Raw genomic sequence first — 27,515 nt, 5'->3', positions numbered from 1 at the left:
CAAATTCACAGCTGGCATGTTCCTGCCTCCTGGATCCCCGTGCGGCTCCGCTGAGCCCCCTTCAGCTCCGCTTGGAGGATGCGGACGCGGGCCGCTGTGCTGCCAGCCTCTTCCCTAGGCGTGGGGCGTTCGGGTCCAGCCCCGCCGTGTTTAAAGGCAAGAGGGCCGTGTGTTGTAGAGGTTAGCTGCATCCCTTTGCTCTGCTAGCAGCTATCTGATGAAGCAAAGTTGGTTTTCAGAGAGCGCGTTGCATCTCAGCTATGTTGTAGTCCTTTGTCAGCAAGATTCCCTAAGAGCTTAAATCAAAATGAAATCGGTTTTTGTGTTTTGTTTTCAAAACTTCTAAAACTGATTAGGTAAAGAAGAATCCCTTTTTATAAGCTACGTGTGCACCACTCCGGGGTCTGATTGCCAAAATCTGCCCTACTTGACAGGGAGAACGTATGCAGCCATGTACACGGGAGATCTTTCCTGCTGGGKGGCTTCGAGGACTGTGAGGGCTCCAAAGGCTAGTGGGGGGCAAGAGCCCCCCGTCACGCTGGGCAGYCTGGCCCCGAAGAAGAGGGCCATTTCCACCCGGCAGCAAAGCTGAGGCTGCTGAATTGGGGCCCCATGAAGGGAGCCCCGTTGCCTTCCTATCGTTGCGCTAATGGGCTCGGAGTGACAAGCTGGAGACAGAGCTCATTAGGGCGCTCGCCGCCGAGCACATGCTTTCAGTCGGGGACGCTGCTGGCTGTCCAGCGATGTCCTGCCTGCGTGTTCCTGCCAGGAAAGATGCTGTGAGCGGACGCGCCGCTACGTGGCCGAGCAGGCTCTGCTGGCCCGGGAAGCGCTGATCCCTCGGCTTAAGAGGCGGACAGCAAGGCTGCGGCCGCGGGGCGCGCTGCGAGGAACCCGGACCAGGCACGCTCCCGGTGGGAGCCCGTCTCCTCCCGAGCGCTGGCTGGAGAGCAAAGCACCTGCGGGAGAGGCTGCAGCTTCTGCCCTCAAGGGTGCTTTGTTGTATGTTATATATGTTACATGTTATATGTTACGGCCTCAAGCAGCTTTGTTCTAACATTGCCCAAGGTGGTTTGCGACCGGAGGCAGCAGCGGCTCTTCGCGGAGCAACGGACCTGTTGTCAGGAGGGCGAGTGGGCAAGGAGAGCAGAAGCTGGGCTGCCAAAGGGCTCTTCCTGCGCTGGGTGAAAATGAGATGTCCTGCTGAAATAGGAATGAGCAGGATTTGGGGTTGCTGGTGGGGGGAACTGTGAGCAGGGGGAGCAGCCAGGGCCAGGATGCCCTGTGCTGTCTGCAGGAGTGATTAGGTCCGTGCATCAGTTCTTCTTCCCTGTAAAAAGAGGAGAGAAAGTGGTGGTGTGTGAGGCTTCATTAATGCAGTAAACTCACTGGTGGGGGGAAGAGGAAGGAAACTCTCCTTTTTATGCCTTGCTTTCCTGCAGATTTTGCCCTATGTGGGTAGGATTTACTTGTCAGTCAAATTTAATGCTTGGCTTCTGTTAGAAACCAAAGGACAAATTGAATCACCACATGAATGTAAAAGGTGAATAGAGTAAAATCAAATTCTACAGCTAAATATCTGTAGTTACATGTACTCTGTGCATTGTATAATTATATATATTTTATTTTTAAGTAGCTGCTGTCCATCGAACTGTGTATTTATATAGTAACTGAATCAGAAGTGATTTATGTTTGCAGAGATGAAGTTTGCAGTGTGGAGGACTGTCAATATCCTGGAAACACATTCAGGGCAGCCTCTTTTATTAAAAAAAAAAAAATGTCAAAGATGAAACCTCTGGAAGATGTGTTGGCCAGTTAACCTGGGAAGTGAGGATGGCTTGTTCGGAGTCAGGGTCCGAGGGCGTTAGGTTGCAGGCGTGCAGAGCTAAAATGCTGTATGTTTCTTAAACAGGAAACGTTTACTAAAGAAATAACTTGCAACCAGCAAACATAAATAGACGTGCGCATAGCTCGAGTTCCAGCTTTGTCTTCTTTGTTTACCAGGAATTTGTCGGACAACTGTCTAGGGCTCTAATATAACCCGTAGCAACTTCAGGCAGCTACGCAATATATTGCAAGGATAACTTGATGCAAGGCATCTCTCAAACAGAAGTTCATAGCCTTTTTGAACGCCCCTTCTAACTGTAACTGTGCTAAAATACTCACCTTATTTAATAACTTACCAAATTTTTATGTTAACCTCTTTTGGACGCGTAATAGGCTGCCCAGAGAATACCTGGGAGACGTCTGATGGTGCAGCGTCCTGTGCATGCTGGCACCAGTTAGCTTCCCCAGAAAAAGGTGTCTGGGCACGTAGTACAGCTCCCTAACGCAGCAGAGTGTAGGTGAGGACTAGTCGGTAGATTTTATGCCATTTTAATTCTGGTGAGGACACCTGGGTCTGACCTGTGGCCAGGTCCCATGGTTACGGATATCCATAGGTGTTATGACCAGTTTAACTGCTGCTAGGTTGTAGCCCTCCTCCCCCCCTGCCCCGACTCCATGCACCGAAAATGAGCTGGATCTTGCTCTAATGGGAAGCTTTTGGCCATGCTGGTAGAGAGCCTGTGGAGGCATCTGGGAAGGGAGCAGGGCTGCCTGGGTGCTGGGGCTTCCTGAGCGAGCAGAAACGTGTAAAAAGTGCAGCTCTATTCAGCTTTTTAATGAGGAAGCTGAGGCTAAAAGGCTGCCAGGGGGATGGGAAGGCAGGCACAAGCCTGGCAAATCCTTTGAACGGTCTGGACCAGCGACCAAAATGTATTTAACTGCTAGATATCAACCTCCAGCCTTTCTCTTCCCCTGCCCCCCCTTTTCTATTAGCAGTTGGTCCCCAGGCCAGCAGCCCGCTGATTCCCTCCCAGCCGTGCAGCTGATGGTTCATAAAGTCTCTGTGCTAATCTAATCCCTAAATAGCTCTGGTCTCCATCACAGGCGCAGCGGTGATTTCACTTCCAAATTGTAATTTTATTCTTGTAGCCTCTGAAAAGTCGATAGGCTACTGGAGGCGTCGCCTGCCCCTTGCACAGCTCGGGTGGAAAAGGGCTATTGCCAGCCCAGTTTACCATGCCCTTCGGTACGGCCAGGGCATGACCGCAGCCTGCTGAAGTCGCAGAGCGGCTTTCCGGGGGTTTGGAGTGGGCTTTTGGAACGGGACTGTCGCAGGCTATTCTCAGTTTCTGCCTGTATATTTAGATGGGATTCTGTGCCTGTATTAGGGCCTTCTACTGCTTCTCGTAACCAGAGTGTCTGAGCAACGCTGCATTCTTTGCATCCTTGCCCAAATTTGCACTTTTATTCCCGGAAGCCGTGCTGAAGTGCAGAGCTGGTGCGAAGGGAATGAGTCTGCAGATTTTGCTGCGTGAGCTGGCTGCCTGGTGGCATTGTACACGAAAATAACCAAAACTCTGGGCTATTTTTAGAACTAGAGCATTCTCAAAAGCTTCCTCCTTGATTTCTTTTTTGTTCTTTTCCCCCATCCCCTATTGTTCGCTACGTTGGGCTTGACTGGTTTGCTGCAGGAGTGGCCCCAAAAGTGTAACAGCCCCAAAGAAATGATTCGCAATTCCTGTAACGTGAATCCTTGTGTTACCCTGTTGCACACATGCCTCTTCTAGCAGTATATATAATGCTGCTAATTAACTAATCCTCATTTTGGCACTTTAGAAGAACTCCGATACCCTGCACCCAGGGCCTGGTCAGTGAGTGTTTTGGAGTGAGACCATACGTGTGTGTTCTCTTGGGGAAATACCTAAGCAATTTTTGGTAGTTATTCCAGACCCCTTCCTCTGGAATGCAATGAACACTTTGCTTAACAGGAAGCTTCAGAATTGCTCTGAAATCCCTCAAAATATTACCCCAAACCCTTATAACGGGCACCACAAGGATGCCTCCTTGTGTCGCCAAGGTGTCATAAGCTGAGTTGTCTTAATCTCTCCAGTCTCACTGCCAACAAATGTTTATCTGGGCTGAGAAATGAGTAGCTTCCTGGTATAACATGATTAAAGCTTTGAAAACTTTAGCAGTTCTTGGATTCGCTGTTCGGCAGCGAGGCGAATCTCATTACAATGGAGCAATGTCTCTGGGATGAGCTGGCTGTTGGCCACGTTGTCTTGTCACCCCGCTGATAGTTCTCCCACTATGGGAAGCTGGCAATGTCCGAGGTTTCCAAGCCATTGAATGGAAAGCACATTTACTGTAGCGAAGGACAGGGTATACTTTGGGAGAAGAGGGGAATTTCCAAGCAGATTGGCCAAAAAGTGGGAGAACCAAGACAAAAATAGTGAACCTTCTTGGTCGTTCAGCCCGACTTTGTGAATAGTGCAGGTGGGCTCCCAGTTTTCTCAGGCTTTGTCAGCCGTGGCTTAAATATCACCAGAGATTAAACTTCAAATTACATCTGTAGCATGCCAGTCAGGTCTTAACTGAGCACTTTGTGGGTGGTGGGATGCCATGTGGGCTATGTGGGGTTCTGCGCAGTGGTGGCTGGAGACCCCTGAGCTCGTCCTGCAGCGGGACAGGAGCTGGCAGGAAATATTTACCCTTCCTTGGTAAACGAGGCAGTATTTTCTCAAGCACTGGGATTAATTTTTCCCCATGTTTGGGGATTGCGGGCAATTGAAGCTTTTCCCACAACAACCATCCTTTCCAGCAACTGACGTTCACGGAGTAGAGGGTGGATGAGGGACACTGAGGTCTTTATTTCTCCATCAAGTATAGCTGAAGGTGCTCAGAGAATTAAAACTATCAAAAACATGCATGCACACAGATGCATATGCAGTGTACTTGTACGAATGTCACCTTGTTAAGTAATTGGGCCAAAATTACTAAGGATGGACTTGAAAATTATGACAGACTTCATAAATATCACTTTTTAAAAAAATAAACTTATTGGATGGGGTTGGTTGGTGGTGGCTCTCTGTTCTGTTTGGCTTTTTTTTTTTTTTTCCTAACATATTTGAGAGGATTCTGATCACTTTTCTTGTAGAAAAGAAAAGCATCCAAAAAATTACTGTTCTGTTTTTGGAAAAACACTTTGATTGGTAGGTCTGGGTTGGTGCCACTATCAGTGAGACAGTTGCTTTCCCTGGCTGTTCCATAATCAACACGTTCATGTTTTATGTAGTGCCTCGTCTTGAATTTTTGTATGAAAAGCATGCAAGATTAAATTCTGCTAATCTTGGAATGAGGGTGGTGGACTTTGGTACTGCTCTGCCTCTACAGAAGAGGCCAGGATAAAGTCCTGATTTTGTTCTATGATCTAGCCGGGATGTTGGTTGCTTGATAGGATCATCCCCATGTGGACCAGGCCTTAAAGTTTCTGGATTCTTTAATACTTTCCCAAGTATTAAATGAGGATAAAAGATTTCCTTTATTCTATTTAACCCTAAAACCCAGGGCAGTGGCGTTTCCCAGATAACACCCACAGCATCTGGGCATTTGCAGTGGGCGACGCTGCCATTTGGCATTGGAAGATGTGAAGGAGAATTTCCCAGCCCAACCTTTAAACATGCTGACTAGAACTGGGGCAAAGTCCTAGTTCAAATAAGGCCTTGAAGATGCTTATTCTTATGGCTGAACACCAGCTAAGTGACAATTAGAAAAGGCAATCAATTTGTGGCTGCTCTGGTTTTACTTTCCATCTGATGCAACTGCAATCTGGAAGACAAATCTTAATTTAGTACTACAAAGGGATTGTTCTTTCCGAAGATAACTTGTCGGGGCTGTTATCTTCCGTGAAAATTGATTGTCCCGTTTAGTGATGTCTCTGTTTCTCAGAGTTGGTTCAGAACGAGCTGCCAAGAAGTGAACTATGTTGAGGATGTTACTGTGAGAGGACCATTAACTCTTCCTCAAAGCCCTGTTTCTTCTCCCTTTGCCTTTACGTGCTCCCTAATGTTCGCGTACTTACCCTGACACTGTGTTCCATGCAGGAAATGGGGATTTGGAAATTTCTGTTCTGTAAAATCCATTTTCTTTTCTTGTTTAGTGAATGAATATTAAAAAGGCAAAGGTCTGTTTTAAAAGCATGGCCACTGGAGCTGCGGTCTTTTCTGTATTATTGCATACCCACTTAGGAGATGGGTGGAGATGAAATTTCTCTAGGCAGATATATAAACCATCCCTGGAGCTGGGGCAGAAAGCCTCAGATGAGCTTTTCCTTGCCCTTCCTCCTGGTGTCTTTTATCCTTTTGCTCTTCCTTTGGTCTCCTCCTATCTCCCTGGATTCCTTTTTTTTAGACACTTATCTGCCTAGACACCATCTTGCTAGCTACGTTGCTAACACCTCTCCTGTCTCTCAACCCCAAAAAGGGCCAAAGCAGGTCTTCTGACTAAGCTAAAAAGTCATGTTCCTTGCTCTTCTGTATGTTACTGTGCTAACTCTAGTGAGAAAGCTCAGAGCAGCTGTCAGGTATTTATGCAAGCCCTTTTCCTCTTCTATTTTAAGTTCAGTTTTGATCAAAAAAGGGGGGAGGGGAGGGAAGCTGGCTTGGAAACCACAATACATTATTCAGAGCTCCCTGCTTCTTTTTCTGCCAAAGTAGGTGTGAGGTGTAGTGACAAAATGTGCCGGTTGAGTCGAGCCCGCTGGAGGAGATCAGCAAGCAGAGGATCGCGGATGCTGACTAGCCTCTTTACAGAAAGCAGCCTTGCTCCTTGCTGAGATGCGCTGCCTGGTTACTCATCATCTCGCTCGGAGGCCGACCTGCAGCGAACTTCAGCCAGACAATACACACGGCTCCGCGCAGCTCTGCGTGTTTAACAGCGCTTGGGGTTTGCCAGCCGAAGCAGCCAACAGGCTGCAGGCAGAGCCGGGCTGCGAACGAACCGTCCGTGGCCCGTTTCTGCCAGGATTTAACCTGCTGCACGAACTGGGGGTGACGCTGTGCTCAGCCCCAGCGCTGGCACCCGTGCAGCCTGGCATCGCGAGTGGGGCGTTGCAGGGCGACGGCAATGCTCTTCTTCGCGGTCCTCCGCGCAGAGGGAAGATGCACACTGCTGCCTCTCCCTCTGCTACCTAACACGTACTAAATGGTAAAGCTGCCGAGAGGAGCAAAACGCAACCAGTGCAGTTGAATTCACAGTGGCTGAGGATGGAGAGGGTATCTTTTATTCCAAAATACTGATTGCTGAGCCAATGGGTTTTGCCAGGAACCCTAAGGGGATTAAAGTGGCCTGTATGAGTGATGTTGAACCTCTGAGGAAAAATGGAAAATGTGCCTGGCTTTCATCTTCTTCTAAAAGTACCCCTATGTACGTCTGTTCTGTGAAAGATTTCAATCAGAGGATCTAATCCAAAGTCCATGGAAGTAATTCTGCCTTCCAGCTCCAGATGCCGTGCCTGTGAGTTGCAGAAGTGGTTTAGGGAGCAGGGTCCTTGCTTTCCAAGTGCTGCACAGGCACAGAGCACTGTGCTGGTTGCACGTGAGTATTTCAGGGCTGGGGCTGGGATGTTCAGGAATATGTGAGTCCACACTTCAGAGTACTCCGTGCTCTGGCTGGAAATAAATGCTTGCAAATTGAAGCAATGCATAAAAATGTAATCAGGTCCTTGCAATTTCTCAACCAGCCCCAAATCCAGTTAGCATAGTGGTTGCAGGGGACTTTCTGCCCCCACAGTCCAAGTGTTGCATCTTCTGCAAGTCAGTCTCTGGCTTGGAGACCAGGGTACGTAGTCCCAGGGGAATCTTTCCCATTTGCATCTATATGTTTTCAATTAGGCCCTGCTCACTTCACTCCTCTTATTTAACAAAACACTGTTATTTAGGGCTTGGCAATTAATGGATTTTCCATGAGAATAATCTTTCTAACTTCTGAAAAATCATGGGGAAAGAATGATTCTCATGTTAAATGTTTTGGTCAGTAGGGTAACCAGAATGTTTAATACACTAACTTTAAGATCTGTGCCTTGTTACAGTAATAAAAAGAAAAAATACAAAATGACACTCTTGCAAAACAAATTCCTGTAACCATTGGCTAGAAAAGTTTCAAGAGACTGTCTCAAGAGTGAAGTGGGGAGGCTGCCATTCCAGTTCCCAGTTTTAAAGGACTACTGTGCAAATTAAAATGTGTACTGCTGGATAAGTCATGTTTGTCTTACTGTATACCTAGTGCTGAGACTTTCCTGCAAACGCTGAGCAGGGAATGCTCTTGCCTCCCGGTAATCGGTGAAGGATTCTTCCACAGCACACAAAAAAAGCAAATTCATGATTCATGAAGGTTCTGGCCATAGATCTTGCAAAGAAATGCTTGGCAGCTTTAGAGAATAGCTGGGTTTATTTTAACCTTTAAGAATGACACCAATTTCACAGCTGTTAATGCTATGTGGCTCCTACGCTTTCCAATGCAAATTGCACATGAAGGGCTAATGCATTTTGATGAAGGGGGGGTGAGGCAGAATCTCCATATTAATGTGCCAATAGCTTTGTTCTGAAGTGTTTAATTTTATGCTTTAATAAGAGATCCTCTTTCTGGTTAAGGCAAGCCTTTGCAAGAAACTATTTAGGTATTAGCTAGTGTCATCAGGCTCTGGAGAACGGGAGGGAAATATTTTTTGCAACTGGGTTTTCTGTTGTTTTGTTTTGCTTCTGTGGCAGAAACTGTTGCATGTCTCATGGAGATACGGTGGTCCCTGAGCGCAGGTCTTGCCCAAAGCCCCTCAAAATCAGGATTTGGAGTTACCTTTTGCTGCAGCCAAAAGAACGGTGGATTTGGGGTTAGCCGCCCTGGAGAACTGCTGGCTGCAAGGAAGAAAATGGACCCGAGGGGTGTGTGAGCCCTCTAAGACCTTGGGCTGCTTCCCCCTTCGCTTCGGCTGCACCAGCTCTGCTGTTCCTGGGGGCGAGCGGCCGTGTGCCTGCGCGCCGAGGCTGGCTCTGCGGCCCCGCGTGCACCCTCCCCAGCCCACCGCGGGTACAAATCAAGTCCAAGCCCATGTGCGGTCTCCGAGGGGTAAAACGATGAGGCTGTGGCAGCGATGCCCTTAAGGAGCTGTTGTACCTTCCCCGGGTGAGCATTTCCATTGAGCAGACCGGGCAGAGTACCCGGCACTGAGTGCTGAAAGTTCCTTATGCGTTTGATATGTGATGCACATTTGGTCTTAATCAAAATCCCGTTGAAACAGGCACTCAGGATTTAGAGCATAGGATTTCAAATAATACCAGGCTATTATTAATAATCGCTTTTCATCATGCATTGCGTTTACAAGATACAAAAGCAGCCCAGCAGAAATATACTAAACTACATAATTGCTTTTATTAAAAAATCAAATTGTGTGAAGTGAATAAATCATGTAGTAAAGTAACATGAGAAGTCTTTTCCCTTGGCTTCATTTACGTTAGCGATTAACTCAAACACAGCACGAGACAATAGTTGCAACCTTATGTTGGGCATAAAACAATTTTACCTTAAACATACGGTGGTCATAACACAATTAATCCTTTCCTGACTTCTGCGTAAAACCCAGAGATATTAAATCCCTTTGTTTGACTGAAGAATACCAATCAGCTGGTTTTTTGCCACGTTTACGGAGGGAAGGCTGAAGCCTGGAGAGGGATTTGAGTGGCCGTGTTGGGGCAGACACCAGGTAACTTTTTAATTGAATCCTGCCTTTTGGAACAAGTTCTGACACCGCTTGGCCCGGTGCAGCCGGCGTTATTCACTTGGGCTAAGCAAATTAAAAGGTTCTGCTTAACCTCTCCCTTACTTTGCTTTTGTACTGTCAGGGTAATTGAAGCTACTCCTGGTTTATAACTCCGTGATGAGGAACCGCATCCAGACAGCGCGCGGTGACGCACCAGGGTAATGGCTAGGGGCAGGGATGAATTTGGGCGCTGTGCTGAGGTCCACCTGTTGTGGAGCTGGTCCAGCGAGACGCACGCGGGCAGCTCTCGGCGCCGGCGCGGGGCCGAGCCGGGCGCGCACCGGCCTTCCTGCGAGCTGCGGCTGGCTCCCGGCCCCGGCGCCCCGCTCGCCCGCCGCCAGGAAGGGCTGGGGTGGGTGCGTACGTGTGTGCGCCAGCGTCGCCGCTGCGCGCCGCCTTTCGGGAGCAGGCTCCCCTGCTCGCGGCGAGCAGACGTGCAGGGGGGAAGCAGCGGAGCGTTGCTAACTCCCGAGGTGATGCAGTTGCTCACGTCCCTCCGGAGCAGAGCACGGGGAGGCTCCGGCGGCGGYGGCGGGGCCGGGGGGCCGGGGAGGTGGGCAGGGTTCCGGTTACAGCGGCAGGGGGCCGGGAAAGGACACGGGGTCCACGCTTCTCTTTGTCTTTTTTTTAATCTCCTTTCCCATATTTCTCTATGAGGTTTGACAGAAGTCTTACCACCTTGGGAGTGAGCTTACGGTGCTGCAGGAGGGTAAAACGCGTGTGCCGTGCAGCCAGCTCCGCAGGAGCGCTTGGGTGGAACAGGCGAGACGGAGCCAGCTCGCTCGGGGCCAAGCATGGCTTTTTCTTCTTCTTCTTTTATACGTATGTACACACACACCCCTAAATGTATCAACTAGAAGACAAAGGTTTGCAGCAGAAACCCCTGCACTTCGGGGTAGTATTTAACCTGTAAGGCAAGCTAGGGAGAAAATGCTTCCTCGCAGCTCATGCTACACCTTTGCTCCTGGATGAATGGCCCTTCTTTTGATTTTTTTTTGTTTGTTTTTGATTTGGGGGTTTTATTTTTCTTTCCTCTCTCTCCTGGTGAGCTCTTTGCTCTCCAGGACTGCTATTAGCTGACCAGATGAGAAAGGAAGATCTTCAGGGAAAATCCTCTCACATCGTGGGTATTCTTAGTGCATCCCTAAACCTTCTAGTAATAGTCTTCCACTCGTGACCCTGGAGCAGGCAAGCCACTGAGTTGCGTCCAATAGTTCCTGCACTGGGATTTTTTTTCCCCATTTAAAAACTTGAGTACAAATGAGGAGGTGAACTCCTCCATCCCCATACAGTGATTGCAGTGGAGATTACAGGGTTTTCTCATACTTGTTGACTTCAGTGTGCAAGGTAATGAACAGAGATGTGCTCTGGGACCACAGGGCACAAGTGTCTCGGGGAGAAATGCTTGTACAAGTCTCCTGCCAAATTTGACAGCCACTCAGTTATGGGTCCTTCCCGCCCAGCTTCTTTTTCCCACTTTCATCCAGTGCAGGCACTATCTTCACAGCATCTCTTTGGAGACTTGATAAAACTTTTGTGATGTTTCAGTGTTTGCACGTGGCCTGGTCCRGTGCACCACACTGTAGCGTAGTGTAGTGCCTCTGGCCGTGGCCAAAGCCAGGCTSATCTCATGGTTCCTCACCCTTTATTGATGTCCATATTAGAGCTGGCTGCTTTAAGCATATACAGCAGGAACAAACACTAAGACGAGCATGGCTGTCCCTAAAGGAGTAACTCAGCCATGGAATAAAGATGGGAGAAAGAATAGAAAATGTGGTWGAGGAATTTAGTACCTATATAAACTACTTGCAGCTCTCTAACTTTTCGTTACAGTTTGACTCCGATCAGGATGGGTATGTTTTTGGAGATCAAGGGCAACCTGGTTTGTTCTGCAAACCAGTTCAGATCGAAACATTTTTTAAAAAAAGTAGAAATGTTCAGTTTGGGGGGGGGCAGAATTCAGGTCTGAGTTTGGAATTCAACTTTGTGGAAAATGCAGAGCTTTCACCCCAAATGAGATGTCGATAGAATAGTGATTCTTCCTCCATCAAAGTCGATGCCAGAGCTGGTTTTGATTTTAATCGGAATCAAACCTTATGGGATTATTCTCACTTGCAAACTGGACTGGCCCTACTACATAGAGAAAGCACAGGGCTTTTGCACGGTTGGGTGTTTTCTTTTTTTATTATTATTTTTTTTAATTTAATGACATTGGCTCCGTGTCCCAGCAGTGAGACAAAACACGAAACCCTTCTGTTTGAGTGCTTTCTGAATGTTGTTGGAACATCTGGCACAGCTGTTATTTTGACCCGGAGGCAGGAGCACAACCTTGCTCCTGCTCCAATTCCAATTGAAGCTGACACCGAATATGCCAACGAGAGCAGGGCCACGCAGCCCAAACGGCGCGGAAGAAATCGCCGCCCCGAGATGGGGTGAGCAAGCCGGCCAGGGCCGTTGTCACGGTTATAGCTGTCAAACCCAGGCAAAGAAAGACAGGAATGAGATAAACCAGTGAACGCTGTCTCTGGAGATCTGCTAAGGAAGAGGTTACTTCTGTTTTTCTTTAAATTGCTTCCGTATTGATTTTTTTTCTTAACTTGGCCACTCAAACCCAAATGAATGCACACAAGATGAGTCTTGCACCTCCACTTAAATCATATTTGGAGAACYGATTCACGTAAACTGAACGTAACTTCGGTATGTGGCCATATTTCTGAATCTGTGTGAGCTTCATTTCCGTGTTGTGCATCACGGAGACGATGGTGTTTTTCCTACAGAAAAGATTGTGGTGATAGCTCAGATCAGAATTAAACAGATGCTCTAGATCCAAGAGGAGCTCTCTCATCTCTCTCATCAGTAATATTTGATATCTAAGTCTGACTTACTCTAAACCATGGGATTTTGTAACTCTTTATCTGTAAATCTGCTTTCTCCATGCACCTTCCTGCTTTCTTTTCAGAGTTAATACTCCTGCTTACGCTCTCATCCCTTAAGTACTCAGAGCCTTAAATTGTCACTGGTATACAGGATAATCAGTCCTCTAGCGTGCTAATCCTCGTTATGTGCCTATGAAAATGAAGATTAAATTGAGCATTAGGGTGCCTGTGCTCCCTCCTTCCCGTATGAAAGCTGCAAAACAAGCTGCGGGAACAACCTAAAAATGTTCTCCGGAGTCCGACTTGGAAGCAGTAGAAGGGAGCCGGCGCCGACGCTCGAGGCGTGCGTGCGCGGGGCTGCGAGCGCCGCAGCGCGAGGGAGAGGAGAGGAGCGGGGCGCGCACCGGCGCGGGGGCCCGCGCGTCCCGCTGGCCCCCTCGCTGCCCCTCGCTGCCCCTCGCTGCCCCTCGCTGCCGGACCCTGCCGGAGGCCGGGGCGATGCCCCTTCCTGCAGGGTCCGGCTGCGCTGCGCCTCCCGTGAGCCCCGTTAGCCGGGGGAAGCGTCCCCCCGCCGCCCGCTATCGTTGCGGTTACTGCTGTTTGGCAGGTACTTTTAATTGGCTGGAAAATATTCTTCCTGTGAAGTTGCAGTTTTCTGGGGCTTGAATGAGTCCAGTCTGCCATTGGCTGTGCCCGGCGCCTCCGGATTGGCTCTGCAGCCGCGGGGGGACCGATAAGGCCGGCTATAAAAGCCCCGGGCTGGCGGCCGGGCCCCCAGCGAGCGGGAGCCAGCGGGGCCGGCAGAGCGGGCCGCCAGCGCTTCCCCAGCCCGGCGCTCTCCTCGCTCGCCGCCAGCGCCCGTCCGGATCCACGTCTTCGCTCGAGCCGAAGCGGGAGAGGAGAGACGCACGCACACACACACACACACACACCAAAAAAAAAAAAAAAACCCACCCAAAAAACCACACTTAGCGGAAACTTGTCAGAGAATGCTCCTAAAGTCCGCGCTGCTGCTGCTGCTGGTGATCAGTGCGTCCGCGTCCTACGAGGCTGAGCAGAATGACTCTGTGAGCCCCCGGAAAGCCAGGGTCGCAGCGCAGAACTCAGGTAACGGCCGCGAGGCCCGCGGCCCCCGGCCCCCCGGGCGCTGTGCCCCGTCCCTCCGCCTGGCGACGCGGCCCGTGGGCACGAGCGTTGGTCGAGGGGACCCGCTCAGGAGAGCGCGGGCGCGTAGCGAGAGAAGAGCCGCGTTTCGGGAGCCGGGGCAGGGAAGCAGCCTGTGCGCAGCTTGCAGGATGTAATCCCTTCTCTCCCCTCCTCCCCCATCTCCTAAATGAGTTCCATGCACTTTTTTCTTTTTCTGTTTGCCCTGCTTGCATGCATCTCTTTCTTCTCCCATTGCAATTATACTTYGGTGCTAAATTCCTTGCTTACTAGGAACTTGATAAAATCCTTGGAAATTTGATTGAACCATTGTTCTGCCAAACATCTGTACGTTCAAGGAGGGGGGAGAGAGATGCCACTTGGAGGAATGTGGTCCCCTAGAAACTGTCCACTGCTAACATTTCTTTTCAAAAGCTGATTGCTGTCAGTTAGATGGTGCCATAAAAATATGATTGTGACATTTAGCAAACTCGCTTTTACAATGAACAAAAAAATTGCTGGCGAGTCCGCGCTGGATGCCTCCACTTTGTGCGCTGTAGATGCTTAGATAAGTTGGACACATTGTCTTCAACAATGGGAATCAACAAACTGTCTCCTCGTACGCTGAAAAGATATTAGGTCTCCAATTTGGAGCTCATTAGCAGATGTCTTATTTTAGCTCTGCAAGGCTCTGCAGCATTATACTAGGGTGTTTGCTCAATTTCCTTTTGTATTTGGTTGCTATAGAAACATAGGGTCTCACTCTTGCACTGTGCCTAAAACAATAAAAGCTTAATGCATACTAAGTCTGCTGAAAGCAAAGTTATAATTTGAACCTGTGGAAACATAATTATGGAAATGACTTGTGTGACGGTGAGGTTATGAACTGGGGAGAGGATGATCTTACCAAGTATTTCTCCCTTCAGGCACGTAAGCAGTAGCGGAGGAGGGGGTGATTTTTTTTTTCTTTTCCATAAAGATCCTAGTTATGCGATACGTCTTTAGGCTAAGACTTCGTTCTTCATAAGGTGTGTCCTCTTTGGCTAAATGCAAATCCTCGCTTTTCCCACAGCTTGTACCTTGCTGCGAGACACTAGGTTTGCATTTCTTCCTAAAGAATGTCTCGTAACATGATCTGCAAAAGTAATGAATATGCCTTGCACAGACACATACGGGGACAGATGTTCAGCTTACCAAAAAAGGTTAATCCCTGCTAACTTTAGGGCAGTAGTGCGGCAATACTGCTGATTCATTGTTAAAATGCTTAGTATCTGCACTCAGAAAGATGGGATGACATGATCCCCTCCTGTTCAGACTAACTACCGCCTCAGTGATTTTAATTATACATGGTCATCTCCATTACCTTAACTTTCTCTGGCTGAGTGTCCCTTTTTTGAAAATCTCTGGCAGTATGATCGTTCTGGGCTGTGCTTGCAAAATGCTGGTACCGTGGTAGTGCTTAACACCAAGCTACTTATTTAACTCCTTTGTAGTGCTAATAACTAACATGCAAATGAAAATCTTATTTCTAGATACTTTTCCTTTTTTGGAACAACCTAGATACCTCCAACACTAGCAAAAGCAGAGCTTCCTCAGAATAACCGCGAGCTTATTGGCAATTGCCATCAATCCAGTCTCATCTTCAAACGCGGTTTGTGAGCTGGAGGCTGGCAAACCGCTGCCCTTCCCGTGGTCTCAGGCTTTAGAGCAGAGCTCGTCGTGGGTCTAGCTTCATTATTTCTGGACCTCTGAATAAGGCTGCACAGTCGTAACTGGGTTGAGATGGGCCTGAAAGCTGCGTCTAGCCGAAGGCTGTCGGGTGCTGCCCATCTCTTAATCTGTGCGTAGCTGACTCGAACAGCTAGGTTTCCCGGTTAAAGAGTTTCTGTTCCTGGATTTGCCAGTGATCTGTTGCATGACTCAAGTTAATAACTCGCTTTAGCAGTGCCTCTGGCCTCTCCTCCTTCCCTCTCCCTCCAGCTCCCGAGGAGCAGGAGCGCTACCACTCGCCTGCAGTTGGGCAGGACTCAGCAYATGCGTTAAAGTCGGGCTTAGAGCAGGGGCTGCGGCGCCCGGGGTGGAGGGAGTGCTGCACGCCTGACCGCGCGCCCGCGGCTCTCGTTGCAGCCGAGGTGGTTCGCTGCCTGAACAGTGCCCTGCAGGTGGGCTGCGGCGCCTTCGCCTGCCTCGAGAACTCCACGTGCGACACCGATGGCATGTACGACATCTGCAAGTCCTTCCTCTACAGCGCTGCTAAATTCGACACTCAGGTACCGTACGAATATAAATGGGACAGGTATAATCTCTCTCTTTTAGAGCTTCCTTTTTATGCTCCGATTCAGCAAAGCACTTTTTCAGGTCCTGGGGCACTAAAACATGCTTTAATGCTTTGCTGAATTGAAGCCTTAATTTCTCTGCTCTCATGAAGGTATGCTCTGTGCAGCCTTAACCCCTAGCTTCTTACAGCCCTTGCTGCTGCTTAGATACTCCCGTGAACCATGGCTTTGGTTTTTTGGCCACAAATGCATCCTTCAGGGATACTTTCTACAGTACATTTTCCACATACTGTATGCTATGTGTGAGGACTTGGCAGGGAATATTTTGTGGGGCGGAGAGCTAAGTTTCCTCTTCAGGAGGAAATATAAACGTTCTTCTAACAAAGTAAGTCTTCTGACTGTGTGACCTGGCACAGGCATGCGATTTGAATTGGAAGTCTCCGGGCCTGGGAATGCACAGCCAGATCAGCCTCTCTGGAGCTGCAGGCGCTTGCAGCAGAATAAATAGGATAATATCAGAGGACTCTGGTGCTGCGTACTTCTTTTTTTTTTTTCTTACTTTCTTCCCAAAATGAGCACGGCACCTTGTTCCCTGCACTTTCACCCCTGGAGGCAAACTTGAAAGCACTTAAAATATCTTGAGCTCCAGAAAACCAGCTGTGCTAAATCCCCAGGATGCAGTGAGTGGTTCAGCCCCCTCACAGAGGGCAGGATTGGCCCACCTGTGATGCTGGCACTTGCAGGCCCGTTCCTGCAAAGAGTTCCATTGCTTAAACCCTTTGGGAACAGGAGCTAATTGCTCTCTGGACAGCATGCATCCCAATGAAAACTGCTGACTGCTGCGGTACATGTAACTGTGCAYGAGCGTTTAGGGGCCAGTTTGCCGCTGTGCTTGGTAAGTGACCTCCAGCAGGTCTAACAGCAGCAGCCAGCCACAGCAGCATTTCTGATAATACATTATTTTCTATAAACTCTGTTGCAATTTAAGGGCTTTTTTTTTTTTTTTCTGTTTCCAGGGAAAAGCTTTTGTGAAAGAAAGCTTAAAGTGCATTGCAAATGGAGTTACATCCAAGGTTTTCCTTGCCATCCGGAGGTGCTCCACTTTCCAAAGAATGATCTCTGAAGTGCAGGAGGAGTGTTACAGCAAGCTGGACATGTGCGGCATCGCGAAGCGGAACCCCGAAGCAATCACTGAAGTCGTCCAGCTTCCAAATCAGTTCTCAAACAGGTAGGTGGGGCTTTCTGGACCCAAAAGATAGCAAATGCAAAAATGTGAAGCACAGAGAAAGAAATGAAAGGAACAGAGTTGTCTTAACTTCTTGCAAGCCCTAATATAGCTTAGCCTAAATAATACTCTCTGCCTCTTCAAATTCCTGTTAAGTTTTACCAGCATTCTTCTGATTCTCTCTCTGGTAATACTCTTATAAACACCTCCAGGGAAGAAACATAAAATCAACTGGACGTGCATAACTTCATAGTCTGGAGTTTGTTTAAATACAATAGTTCTTCTAGCTTGAATGCAATATAATGCTAACTAGAGCTTTTAAATATCAAATCATTTTGACTAGTGTAGTATCTTGTTAATATAGACCCTCAAGCTATTGCAACTTCATCTGCTTCTTCAAACTGGGGCCATCTCCGTTTTCCTGTGTATGTGGCAGCTAGTAGCTGAGGCCTTGCTCTGTGGCTTACTGTGGTAATGCAAAGAGCAAAGGCGGCTTGAAACGGGAACCAGCTCACAGGCTCGTCTACAACCTGATTCTGTCACAATCCTGTAGTTCATATTCCTAGGGAGAATTTGGTGTTCTTAACAGTCTAATCTGAGGTTGTTTTCACCCCTGTTTCTTTTTCAATAGCAAAGGCTGCCTGCAGAAATGGGCAAGTCTCACTGCTATCTGGTGCCTTCCTCTGAGCCCCAAAGTGCCCTGCCTTGCTGTCCCCATCCTGCAAGGACAAGGGAGGCTTCAGGGAGTTGCTGCAGTCTGCGCAGTCACACTGCAGGGCAGAGATTTCTTCCTCTAAATCCTGGAACAATCAGTGCTGAGTCTTGTGATTGGGATAAAAGGGATCTTTTTGAACAGTCTGAGTAAATATTCTCTAGATTTTGAGTGCAACCAGACCAAGCTGCAATTTAACATGTTGGCTGGCTACGGCGAACGCTAGGGCTCCTCTGAGGAAGCTATTTGACCAGCTTAAATCTAGAAGCCTCTGAGCCCTACAGACTTTTCTTGGTATGAGGATGCCTGAGAGATACAGAGGTTGCATCTCTGACCAGCATGAATATATTACAGAAAACTCTGTGGTGGACTATTACACACAGAAAATTGTACCTGTGAGAAGGCAATTCCTGCAAGCCAGGAAGGAATTGCTATATGAATGAACTCATTCCTCATCAGATCAGGGTGCAGCTTGGCTTTTCTCCCTCTGTCCTTCCCCAACCTGATGTGGGAGAGGTTTGCCCGAGCTTTCCCCCAAGGGCTGCAGCAGACGGCAGGCAGCCCTGTCCTGCCGGTGGCCTGAGCGTTTTACAGGCTGCAAGAGCAGCGCAGGTCACTACGATGGGGCCTGCCTTTGCCAGTTATTCTGGGGCTCTGTCTACACTGCCAGCTGCGAAAGGTAAAGGTAATGTGAGCGAAGGCTTGGTGCAGGGTGCARATCCTCACAGTTTAGCTCCAGAGCAAGCCACAGCCTCCATCCTCCTTGGCCTGGTGACACCTGTGCACAAATCACTCTTCTACTGTGATTGGAGCATAATCCTGCATTTTCCCCCATCCTCTCAGAGGCTTAGTCTAGAMACGCTGCTTGTCACCATGTAGCTTTTCCCAGGTCAAGAAAATGTACTGAGTTGGCCGTGCAATTCCACAGCCCCTGGAGCGGCTGCGGGAGCGCTGGGACACRGGGATGCCCAGGCACGTGTGCCAGGGAGGCTGTGGGCGCTGGCATCACCAGGATAGCCGGAGCAATGCTACGTGAGTTCAGGACAGTCCCCGTGAGCACTCAGGCCTTAACTGGGGCCGCTGGCCTGCACGGCGGCAGCACCTCCTCCCCCACGGCCGCCGGCTCGTGTCAAAGCCAGAGGATATTATGACATGTTGAGTAACAAAAGCAGCAGGATTTCCCAGCTAATAGTTTACGTTAAGGTCGCCTAAAGCATCCTGCTTTCCCAGCCCCTGTCCCAACATAGCCACAGAATAAGAATGTGCCGCTTGGCCTGGGACACTGAGGGGAAGTAGTTAAAGGTCATAGCATCTTCCTGTGATTTAATCTCATGGCAGGCGCGGTGCAGAAGGAAAGGCTTTTTGCTTTTGCTCTTAGTCAAGCTACTGAAAATGTTACCGAGCAGTTAGATTGCAGCTACAGCTGTGAAAACCAACACGCTGTATTTCTACAAAGTAGCTGCAGCCAGCAAGCAGCATCTGAATGTTTCCAGAGTCTTGTTAGAGATGGGCTGATTCAGCTGGATGCATGGTTTGCACAGATGTGTTCATCATCATCTTGTGTGCATGCTTCAAACCTCAATATTAGCACTAACAGATTGTGCATGCGCTGGGCTCCAATGTGCCAAAGCCCAGGATTTATTTATTTATTTATTTTTACTTTGAGTGCAGCAGAAACCTTAACCTCCCCTGACCTCTGCTGACTGCTGTAAAGGCTGGAGCTGAGAGTTCGGAAAGGAGTTTGAATACGAACTCTCATTTTCCTCTTCCTTCCCTTCCTCCTCCACAGGTTGCTCTCTTCTCTACTCTTGTGGAAAAATGTCACGGTGACCTTAGAGACTTAAAATAAGTTCCCAGAAGTTGCAGGCATTAGTAGTCCAGCAGATGTGGAACTATTCCTCTTCTCCCAGCTTTCTCCCCGTTAGGAAGCTGTTCTTGCCACTTTGCCCTGTCCAGGGCGATCGCGCGCGCCAGGCGTGCGCACGGAGCCGTGCCGCTGGCGCCGTAGCCCGGGGGGGGATGGCTCTTTGGAGCACTGTTCTCCACTTGATTCAAGCTGAGCTGGGGAAACAGATCAGCACAATTTCCTGGCTCCCTCCTGGAGTGAGGGAAGCGCGCTCGAGGCCTGCGGGAAGGTGAAAATGCAGCAGCTGGCTGCGGAGGCAGCAGGCACGGAGCAGGGGGAAGCATAAGGTCCTCGCTGTAATTTAATGCATGGTCAGCTTGTTGGAAGTGACTACTGACTGTGTGTCCTAAGAATCTGTCCCCAGTGAATACGTGCATCTGTTGGGCTCCCTGGCTTGCCCTAAGCCGGCTTCTTCCTCCTCCGATCCCTTTCTAAAGGCTGTGCGTGAAAGCGAAGGGTAGGGGGGAAAGGGATGCTGCCAAATCTCCTTGGAAGTGTTGAGAAGTACAGGGATTGCAGATCCCTTTGTGGGAAAGGGGCACCGGCTGTGTGTGATCCTGTCTGAAGATGGGCAATGTCTGCCTTTCTTTGAAAAAAGATGCAGGAAGACTCTTTCTTCATACAGCTCTAGAAACTCTGCTTGTTTAGATGAGAGTAAAATGCACCCTTAAGCCAGCTACTGCCTCTACTTAGGTACTCACTGTTATCTACTTCCCGTTCCATCAGTAGGACATCAAAATAAGTCAGACTTCTAGCCTTACCATTTAGAGGGGGGCAGCTGCTCGCTGAAGATGACTAAAGTAGAAGTTTGCCAGGTTATGTTCTCTCAGTATGCCCTGAATTCATCAGGGTACAGCATTTCCAAGAGGAAGGCGTGCGTTAGGTGCAATGAGAATACTGAGTCGTGTACGGTGAAATCGATCTCAAATGCCCCATAAATGACTGACTAACAATTGTGATTCTCTCAGACTTTTGTGACCTACTGAGGTGGGTCTCCAGGCTCAGGAGCAGCTCTTCCTGTGTTTCTTTGGTCTTGCTAGCAGATAGACTGAATAACATCTGGTAATTCTTGCACAGGTATTACAACAAGCTGGTGAGAAGCTTATTGGAGTGTGATGAAGAGACTGTCAACACCATCAAGGACAGCTTGATGGAGAAGATTGGACCCAACATGGCAAGCCTCTTCCACCTGCTGCAGACGGACCACTGCTCGCAAGCCCACCCGCGAGCGGACTTCGCCAGGAGACGTATCACTGAGCCTCAGAAGCTAAAACTCTACTTCAGGAACCTCCGAGGTGAGGGGTCTGCCCCGGCCCACACCAAGCGCACCTCTTCCGAAAGTGCGTAACCCCGCCGGGACGCGCCAATGGGTGTGTAAGGGATGCTAAGCACTACCAAAGCTGATGTCTCTCTTCTAGAAGAGTAATGCACCCAAACCAAGTGTACTGTAGCTAGTTTTAATAACAACTAGGAACTGGTTTTAGATTTAGTCAACGATATTTTCTATTTCTCTCGAACAAACTTTTGCATGGATCTGTGTTCAGTGTCTCAGCTTTCCCGCCGTCAAAGTGTCTCCACCTCTTTTTTCTTTTCCCCCACAAAAATATATCCAAAACAATCTTAATCTTAAATATAAACATGCAGTAGTCAGGCCTTCAGACACCAAACTCTAAATGTACTGTAGCGATAACACCATTGAAGTCTGGAGATTTGGCACCACAGAGGGTAGCTGCTCTATTCTCTGTCGTAGAAAGCTGGTAGGTGACGATAGATGCACTAACAACTATTGCACATCCTGAAGATGGCAATGGAATTCGTGTTATGAATCTGTGCTGGCCATGGACGAATATGAATGTCATATTCCTGGTCTCTTAGTGTCGTACAGCCCTAACCCTTCCAACTAGCTCCCCTAGCTGGTTAATTTACCAAACTCACTAGCTGTGGATGATTCTAGTTACTGTGACCTAGCACCACAGTGCAAAATGAGCTAAAACATCCCCACCGCCGCCCCTAAATCAGCAGAGAAGCATTTTGTACTGTGGGAATCATTAAAGAAGGTGCCGGTCTATGGTTAAAGCTAGTCAGAAGGTTACATAATCTTGCATTGTATTTAAAAACTAACATCTATGTACTGTATTTAACTGTCTAAAGCTTTAAAAGAARTCTAACACAAACAAACCCTTTCTTAAGACTAGAGTATTAAAGGTCTTGCTCTAACTGTGGTATAAATAGTTCTAAAATCTGTCATGTACTGTACATAAATTTCACCAGAGTCTGCTTAAAAGAAGCAGAATATAATAACTTTATCGCATAAACTTAGTTTTGTAAGTTAACTCTTTTTTTTTTTTTCCTGGAAACAGTATCTCTGTCATATTCAAAAGTTCACATTCTACTTTGTGGCCTTTTTATAGTGGAAGAGAGAAGATGTTTAAGACAGAAATGATTCAGACAGGGCCAGAAACAAGCCTCTCTTTTCATAGCTAAAGTGAGTTGAGACCGGCCAGAGTGGCCGCGAAACTGTAATGCTACCCAAGGCAGAGCAGTGCAGGAAAGCCACCTGGGGAGCCAGCRAACGCCGCGAGAGCGGCTGCGTTGGGAGCTCGCAGCTGCCACTGCGGGTAAAAAWTCCTTTAAAAAAGGTGATTTCTGGGGAAAGGCAGGAAAAATCCTGAAGCTCTCTTAAACCCTGAACGTAAAACAATGTGCCTGTCTTTAAAAGGACGCGTGGGGCAGGGCTCGCGCATCCGCCCTCCCTCGCGTGCCCCCCGCAGAGGCCGGCGGCCGCGGGCCTGCGGCGAGCGTGCCGTTCTGCACAGTAGCCTGGCCGGGCTTCGGGCAGCCAAAAAAAGCCACATGGTGGCAGGCGATCGGCAAGGCCGGTGCTGCGCTGCAGGCCGACCCGCTCGCCTCCGTCTGCGGAGTGGATGACTCTTGCTCGACTAGTTAGAGAGCTAATAAAGGAGGGATCTATTTTTCTTTTCAAAATCTAAAGCAATATATCTTTTTTTTTTTTTTAACCACAAAGCCTTTAAACAATAACTTGCTGCTAATACATTGAAACCAGATGCAGTGGCAGCATTTCTAATATTGCTGTCTTCATTAAATGTAGCCCAAAAGTGCTGTCATAAAATTGTAAGCGGCAAAAATGTTGCTGACAGTAGAAGTTTTTGGGGGGGGTTGTTTTGTTTAAATACTCTGAATTGTGCAGTCCAGAGCAAGCAAGACGCTATATTGTAGCTCTTCCTTCGATCACAGTCAGGTATATCCAGTCCAACCGGGACTAGGGAGAAGCGTTCGGCTACCCCGAACCTTATCTCTTTGGATTGTCGTAATTGTTTCTTTATTTTCCAGTGGGAATTTAACCTTTTATTTCCCCTTAACACGKGTGGGAAGAGGATTGGGAACAGAATCTCCCCCGGTTCGATGTGCTCCGGTACCGGGGTATCTGCCACGTGTGCAAGTCGGGGCGTTGCTGCTCCGCGCTGGCAGGAGAGCAGCGGCACAGCTGCTCGGGACTCACAAGATTTTTTGAGCTGCTTCATGTGTCACTTTTTAATTATTTTTCCTATGCTAAAGTAGTAAGGAAGCCACAAGCACGCGTCCATAAAATCAAGAGCCCGGGGCTTTGCCTTGCCTAGCTTTCACCTCCTGGCCTAAGGCGGTCGCGCGCCCRGCCAGGACGCCGAGTCGCAGGTGGTTGAATTAGGTGAGAGCAGTTTTCTCCCCGGGGACCGGGAATGAATCTCGATATTAAGTCCAGCTATTTCAYGTTTTATTTAATCTCTAATGCTTTATTTTTTTAATCTTGCGTTCATTGCAAAATGATTTCTCTCGGAGGCGGGGAGGGGCTTATCTAGAAATGTTTGCATGATTCTCATTGTGATTTGTTTGCACTTTAGATGTTTTGTGCCATTATAAATTTGCATTATGTATTTATAATTTAAAGATACCTAGAGGGGAGAGAGAGTTTGGTTTTTTTGTTTTTTGCTGAGTACTGGAATAAACAGTGAGCATATCTGGTATATGTCATTATTTATTGTTTAAATTACATTTTTAAAGCTCAGTGTGTTCATATAAAGGTTATTTGAAACATATCATAGTAATGAGAAAGATGCAAGTTATTTTCTTTGCTTATTTTTATAATTAAAGATGCATAACATAATGAGGCCTATGTTGGATTTTCTTCTGCAATGAAATAAAATGTCAAATTTAAGGTTTTTGGTGTCTGACTCTTTCATTGAACCGTGCTGCCACTGCTGGTCCCAGTCTACCAACAGCCGAGTTGCCCTGCGCTCAGCCGGTGTTGTAATTTTTACGCCTGCTCCGGGTGCAGCGTGTCTCAGGTTTAAATCCCGCCACGTAGCGGAGGCGAAGGCGGAGGCTCGTCGCGCGGAGCCGTCTTCTCTTGACCCTGGTCACCRGCGACGCTTGAGGCGAAAGAGGAAGGGGGTAAACAAGGTGGGGAAAAACCCTTTAGGCTTTCCGGGCCCCGGCCGCTTGCTCGGCGAGGGGAGCTTCGCCCCTGCCACGGCCCGGACGGCTGGGAGCGAAATTTGGGAACGGCCTGCGCTTCCTGCGTCCCGCGAGCTCGAGCAAATAACGAGCAGGAAAGAGAAAAACAAACCCTCCACAAAATAATAAAGGTTGTTGTCTCGGCCGCTGTGATGCGGCCAGTAGGACCGGGACGGTGGAAGAAGCTAAAAAAAAAAAAAAAAACAAAGGCAAAGAGGAAAGAAAAAAGCAAAGTAGGATGCTAAAAATGCAGCGCGACTCCGCGGGGGCTGAAGCGGCGGGGGGCTTTGCCAGGCGGCCCCCGCGGCCCCCACCGCCGCCGCGCTCTGCCTGACGGCTGGGAAGACTAGCGAAGGCGCTGCGAGCCGGGGCGAGCCGGGGCGAGCAGGCGCTTGCGGCGGGAGGGAGGCGGGTGCCCGCGGGACACGYGGCCGCCCCGTGCCCAGCGCCCGGCGCCGAGCCCGGCCAGCAGGCACCCGAAGGCGGCCGCGTCTCGGGGAAGCCGGCGCCCCGCGGTGTCCGGGCCGGCCTGGCCCCCGCGGTGGGATTTTGTCTCCGCGCTCGGAGCGTTTTTCGCTACGCCGCGAATCGCCGCTGCCCTCTCGCGGGGCGGCGCGAGACCCGCCGGCCCCGGCCGAGCCCGGACCCCGCCGGGGAACTCGGGCAGCCCAGACCGGCAGGAAGCGCRAGATTTAGCGCAGCTGTTTATTTTTATTGCTGTGCTGATAATTAATTCTGGGAGGACTTAAAAAAAAAATCTTTGTCTACAGATTTGTTTGCTTAACTGCAGCACATGCGCCTCTTAGACCCGCTTTTACTCGCTRTCTGCGGTTCGCAGGGGCACGCGCTGGCGGAGGAGTTAAAGCTCATCCTGAGAACGACTGGCTGGAAACGACCGTGGGAGCTTTCCCCAAAGCTGCATCGATTCCTGCAGCGGCAGCGCAGAAAAGAGCCCCGGGGCCGGGGGCGGCGCTGCCTGCGCACCGAGGAGTAAAACGGAAAAAATTAAAAGGCCGGGACGGCGCCTTCTCCTACCCTCCCTGGGGCTCCTGGACCCCCGTCCCGGGCCCCAGGCACAGGCCGTACCGGCGACCYGCGTCCACCGCCGGGGCTCGTAACTGCGGCGGCCGCACGCGGCTCCTTCCAGCCAAAGCAGCCTTGCTCCCGATTTGCGTGCCGATGCACCCATGTGCGTGCTGATGTGCATGCCGATGCACCCATGTGCATGCTGATGCACTGATGTGTGTGCTGATGCACCCGTGTGCGTGCTGATGTGCATGCCGATGCACCCATGTGCATGCTGATGCACTGACATGTGTGCTGATGCACCCGTGTGCGTGCTGATGTGCATGCCGATGCACCTACGTGTGTGTGCTGATGCACTGCGTGCGCCGATGCACCGATGTGCGTGCCGACGGCCCTGTGCGTGTGCCGATGTGCGTGCCGATGCACCTACGTGTGTGCTGATGCACTGCGTGCGCCGATGCACCGATGTGCGTGCCGACGGCCCTGTGCGCGTGCCGATGTGCGTGCCGACGGCCCTGTGCGCGTGCCGATGTGCGTGCCGATGCACCTACGTGTGTGCTGATGCACTGCGTGCGCCGATGCACCGATGTGCGTGCCGACGGCCCTGTGCGCGTGCCGATGTGCGTGCCGATGCACCTACGTGTGTGCTGATGCACTGCGTGCGCCGATGCACCGATGTGCGTGCCGACGGCCCTGTGCGTGTGCCGATGTGCGTGCCGATGCACCTACGTGTGTGCTGATGCACTGCGTGCGCCGATGCACCGATGTGCGTGCCGACGGCCCTGTGCGCGTGCCGATGCGCCCGTGGCCATGGCCAGCTGCCCGTGCGGGGCCTGCTGGCTGCTTTAATCGCACCGGGTGGGCTCACCGAGAGCTCAGTATTTTGCCCAGCAAGTGCCAGAGCCGAACCCGACCCGTGCTTGAGCCAGCTGCCCGGCCCCGCGGCGCAGGAACRGCCCGTGAATACCAGGAGAGGCAGAAATAAGCGCTGGGAACTTGGCGCCTGTGGAAACCGGCCACCTCGGCGCCAGGTTAACCGAACAGCGGAGCGAAGCGGCAGCCCGGGGGCAAAAAAAAAGGCAAAAACAGAGCTCAGCACCACACACACGCGTGGCTCTGCGGCCCCTGCAGAGCTGCCCACGTACGGCGCCCGCACGGCCCGTCCCGGGGCCGGTGCCGGCCGCAGACGCCCTGCTCCAGCGCCAACGGCGAGGGGCAGCGCGGGGAGCGGGCGCCGTCGGGCGAGGCGGGCGCGCTGCTGCCGCGGAAATCCCCCGCTTTAAGTGCCCGCCCGGGGCTCCGCGGCGCTTGCTCCCGATTCCGCCCCACCTCGCTGGGAAGAGCAGTAACGTCCCTGGGGGGCTGTAGCACCATTAACTCGCCCGTCCCAGCGCCTTCCCCCCCCGCCCCAGCCACTGCATTTCTGTTCCCTCCCGGTTCAGCCCCTCATTTCCTCGCCGGCCTCGGGGTAGTTTATTTTTTCAGCCTCCCCTCGTAGTCCAGTTTGGCTCTTTCGGTGGTGCGGGAGATGCCGCCCCAGCCCGGGTGAAACGCGCTCCGCTCCGTCAGGGCTGTCAGCAAACACCCGCCCGGGGGCAGCCTGGAATTTTAATGGCGAGCGCCGCTCGCTGCGCCCCGATAAGCCCGGCGGGAGGGAGCCCGCGGCCGCCGCCGTCGGGGGGCGGCGGCGCGGCCCCCCGGCCCGGGGCGGCTCGGCAGCCCCGGAGCGGCGCTGCCTCGGGGCGGGGGGAGCAGAAGGGGGGCGGCAGGAGCTAGGTGGTCCGCGCCTTATCAGCCCTTATCTCCCAGCGCCGCTCGCTAATGTGACCTTAATGGAGGCTAAAATCGACACGACGTGTTTTATTGCGGCTCAGCCTAATCGCCCCCCCCCCCCCGCCGCTTCCCCTTGTTTTGGCAACAGAGAGGCGGCAGGGCGAGGGGGCTGGCGGCCTCCCGGCCCGGCGGAGCCCTCGGCCGGGCTCCGCGCCGCCGGGGGCAGCGCAGCGGCCCGGGACGCCCCCGGGGAGCCCCCCGCCTCCGGGGGCGGCGGTGGGGCCGGGGGTGGCGCCTGCCGGGCGGCAGGAGGACGGGCAGAGGCGGGGAGCGGGCCCCGGTGCGTGCAGCCCCGGCCCCGACCATGCTGCCCACCCCCTTCTCCGTCAAGGACATCCTCAGCCTGGAGCGGCCGGGCCCCGACGG

At 50.7% G+C, this 27,515-nt stretch overlaps 1 protein-coding gene across 1 annotated transcript; it reads left to right on the top strand.

Moving 5' to 3' along the window:
• The first annotated feature begins 13,299 nt into the window (after nt 1–13,299).
• On the top strand, nt 13,300–23,991 carry STC1 (stanniocalcin 1). Its single transcript, XM_085301020.1, has 4 exons — nt 13,300–13,623; nt 15,787–15,929; nt 16,952–17,163; nt 20,856–23,991. Exons 1-4 carry the CDS (start codon nt 13,506–13,508, stop codon nt 21,124–21,126), a joined length of 744 nt encoding a protein of 247 aa, XP_085157146.1. The 5' UTR covers nt 13,300–13,505; the 3' UTR covers nt 21,127–23,991.
• The last annotated feature ends 3,524 nt before the right edge of the window (nt 23,992–27,515 follow it).

The sequence above is a fragment of the Rhea americana genome, unplaced genomic scaffold, assembly GCF_003343005.1.
Source record: "Rhea americana isolate MKP2758 unplaced genomic scaffold, rheAme1 scaffold_171, whole genome shotgun sequence".
Classification (NCBI taxonomy): domain Eukaryota; kingdom Metazoa; phylum Chordata; class Aves; order Rheiformes; family Rheidae; genus Rhea; species Rhea americana.
Note: the sequence above shows the minus strand (reverse complement) of the source record. Positions and strands in the feature narration are given on the sequence as shown.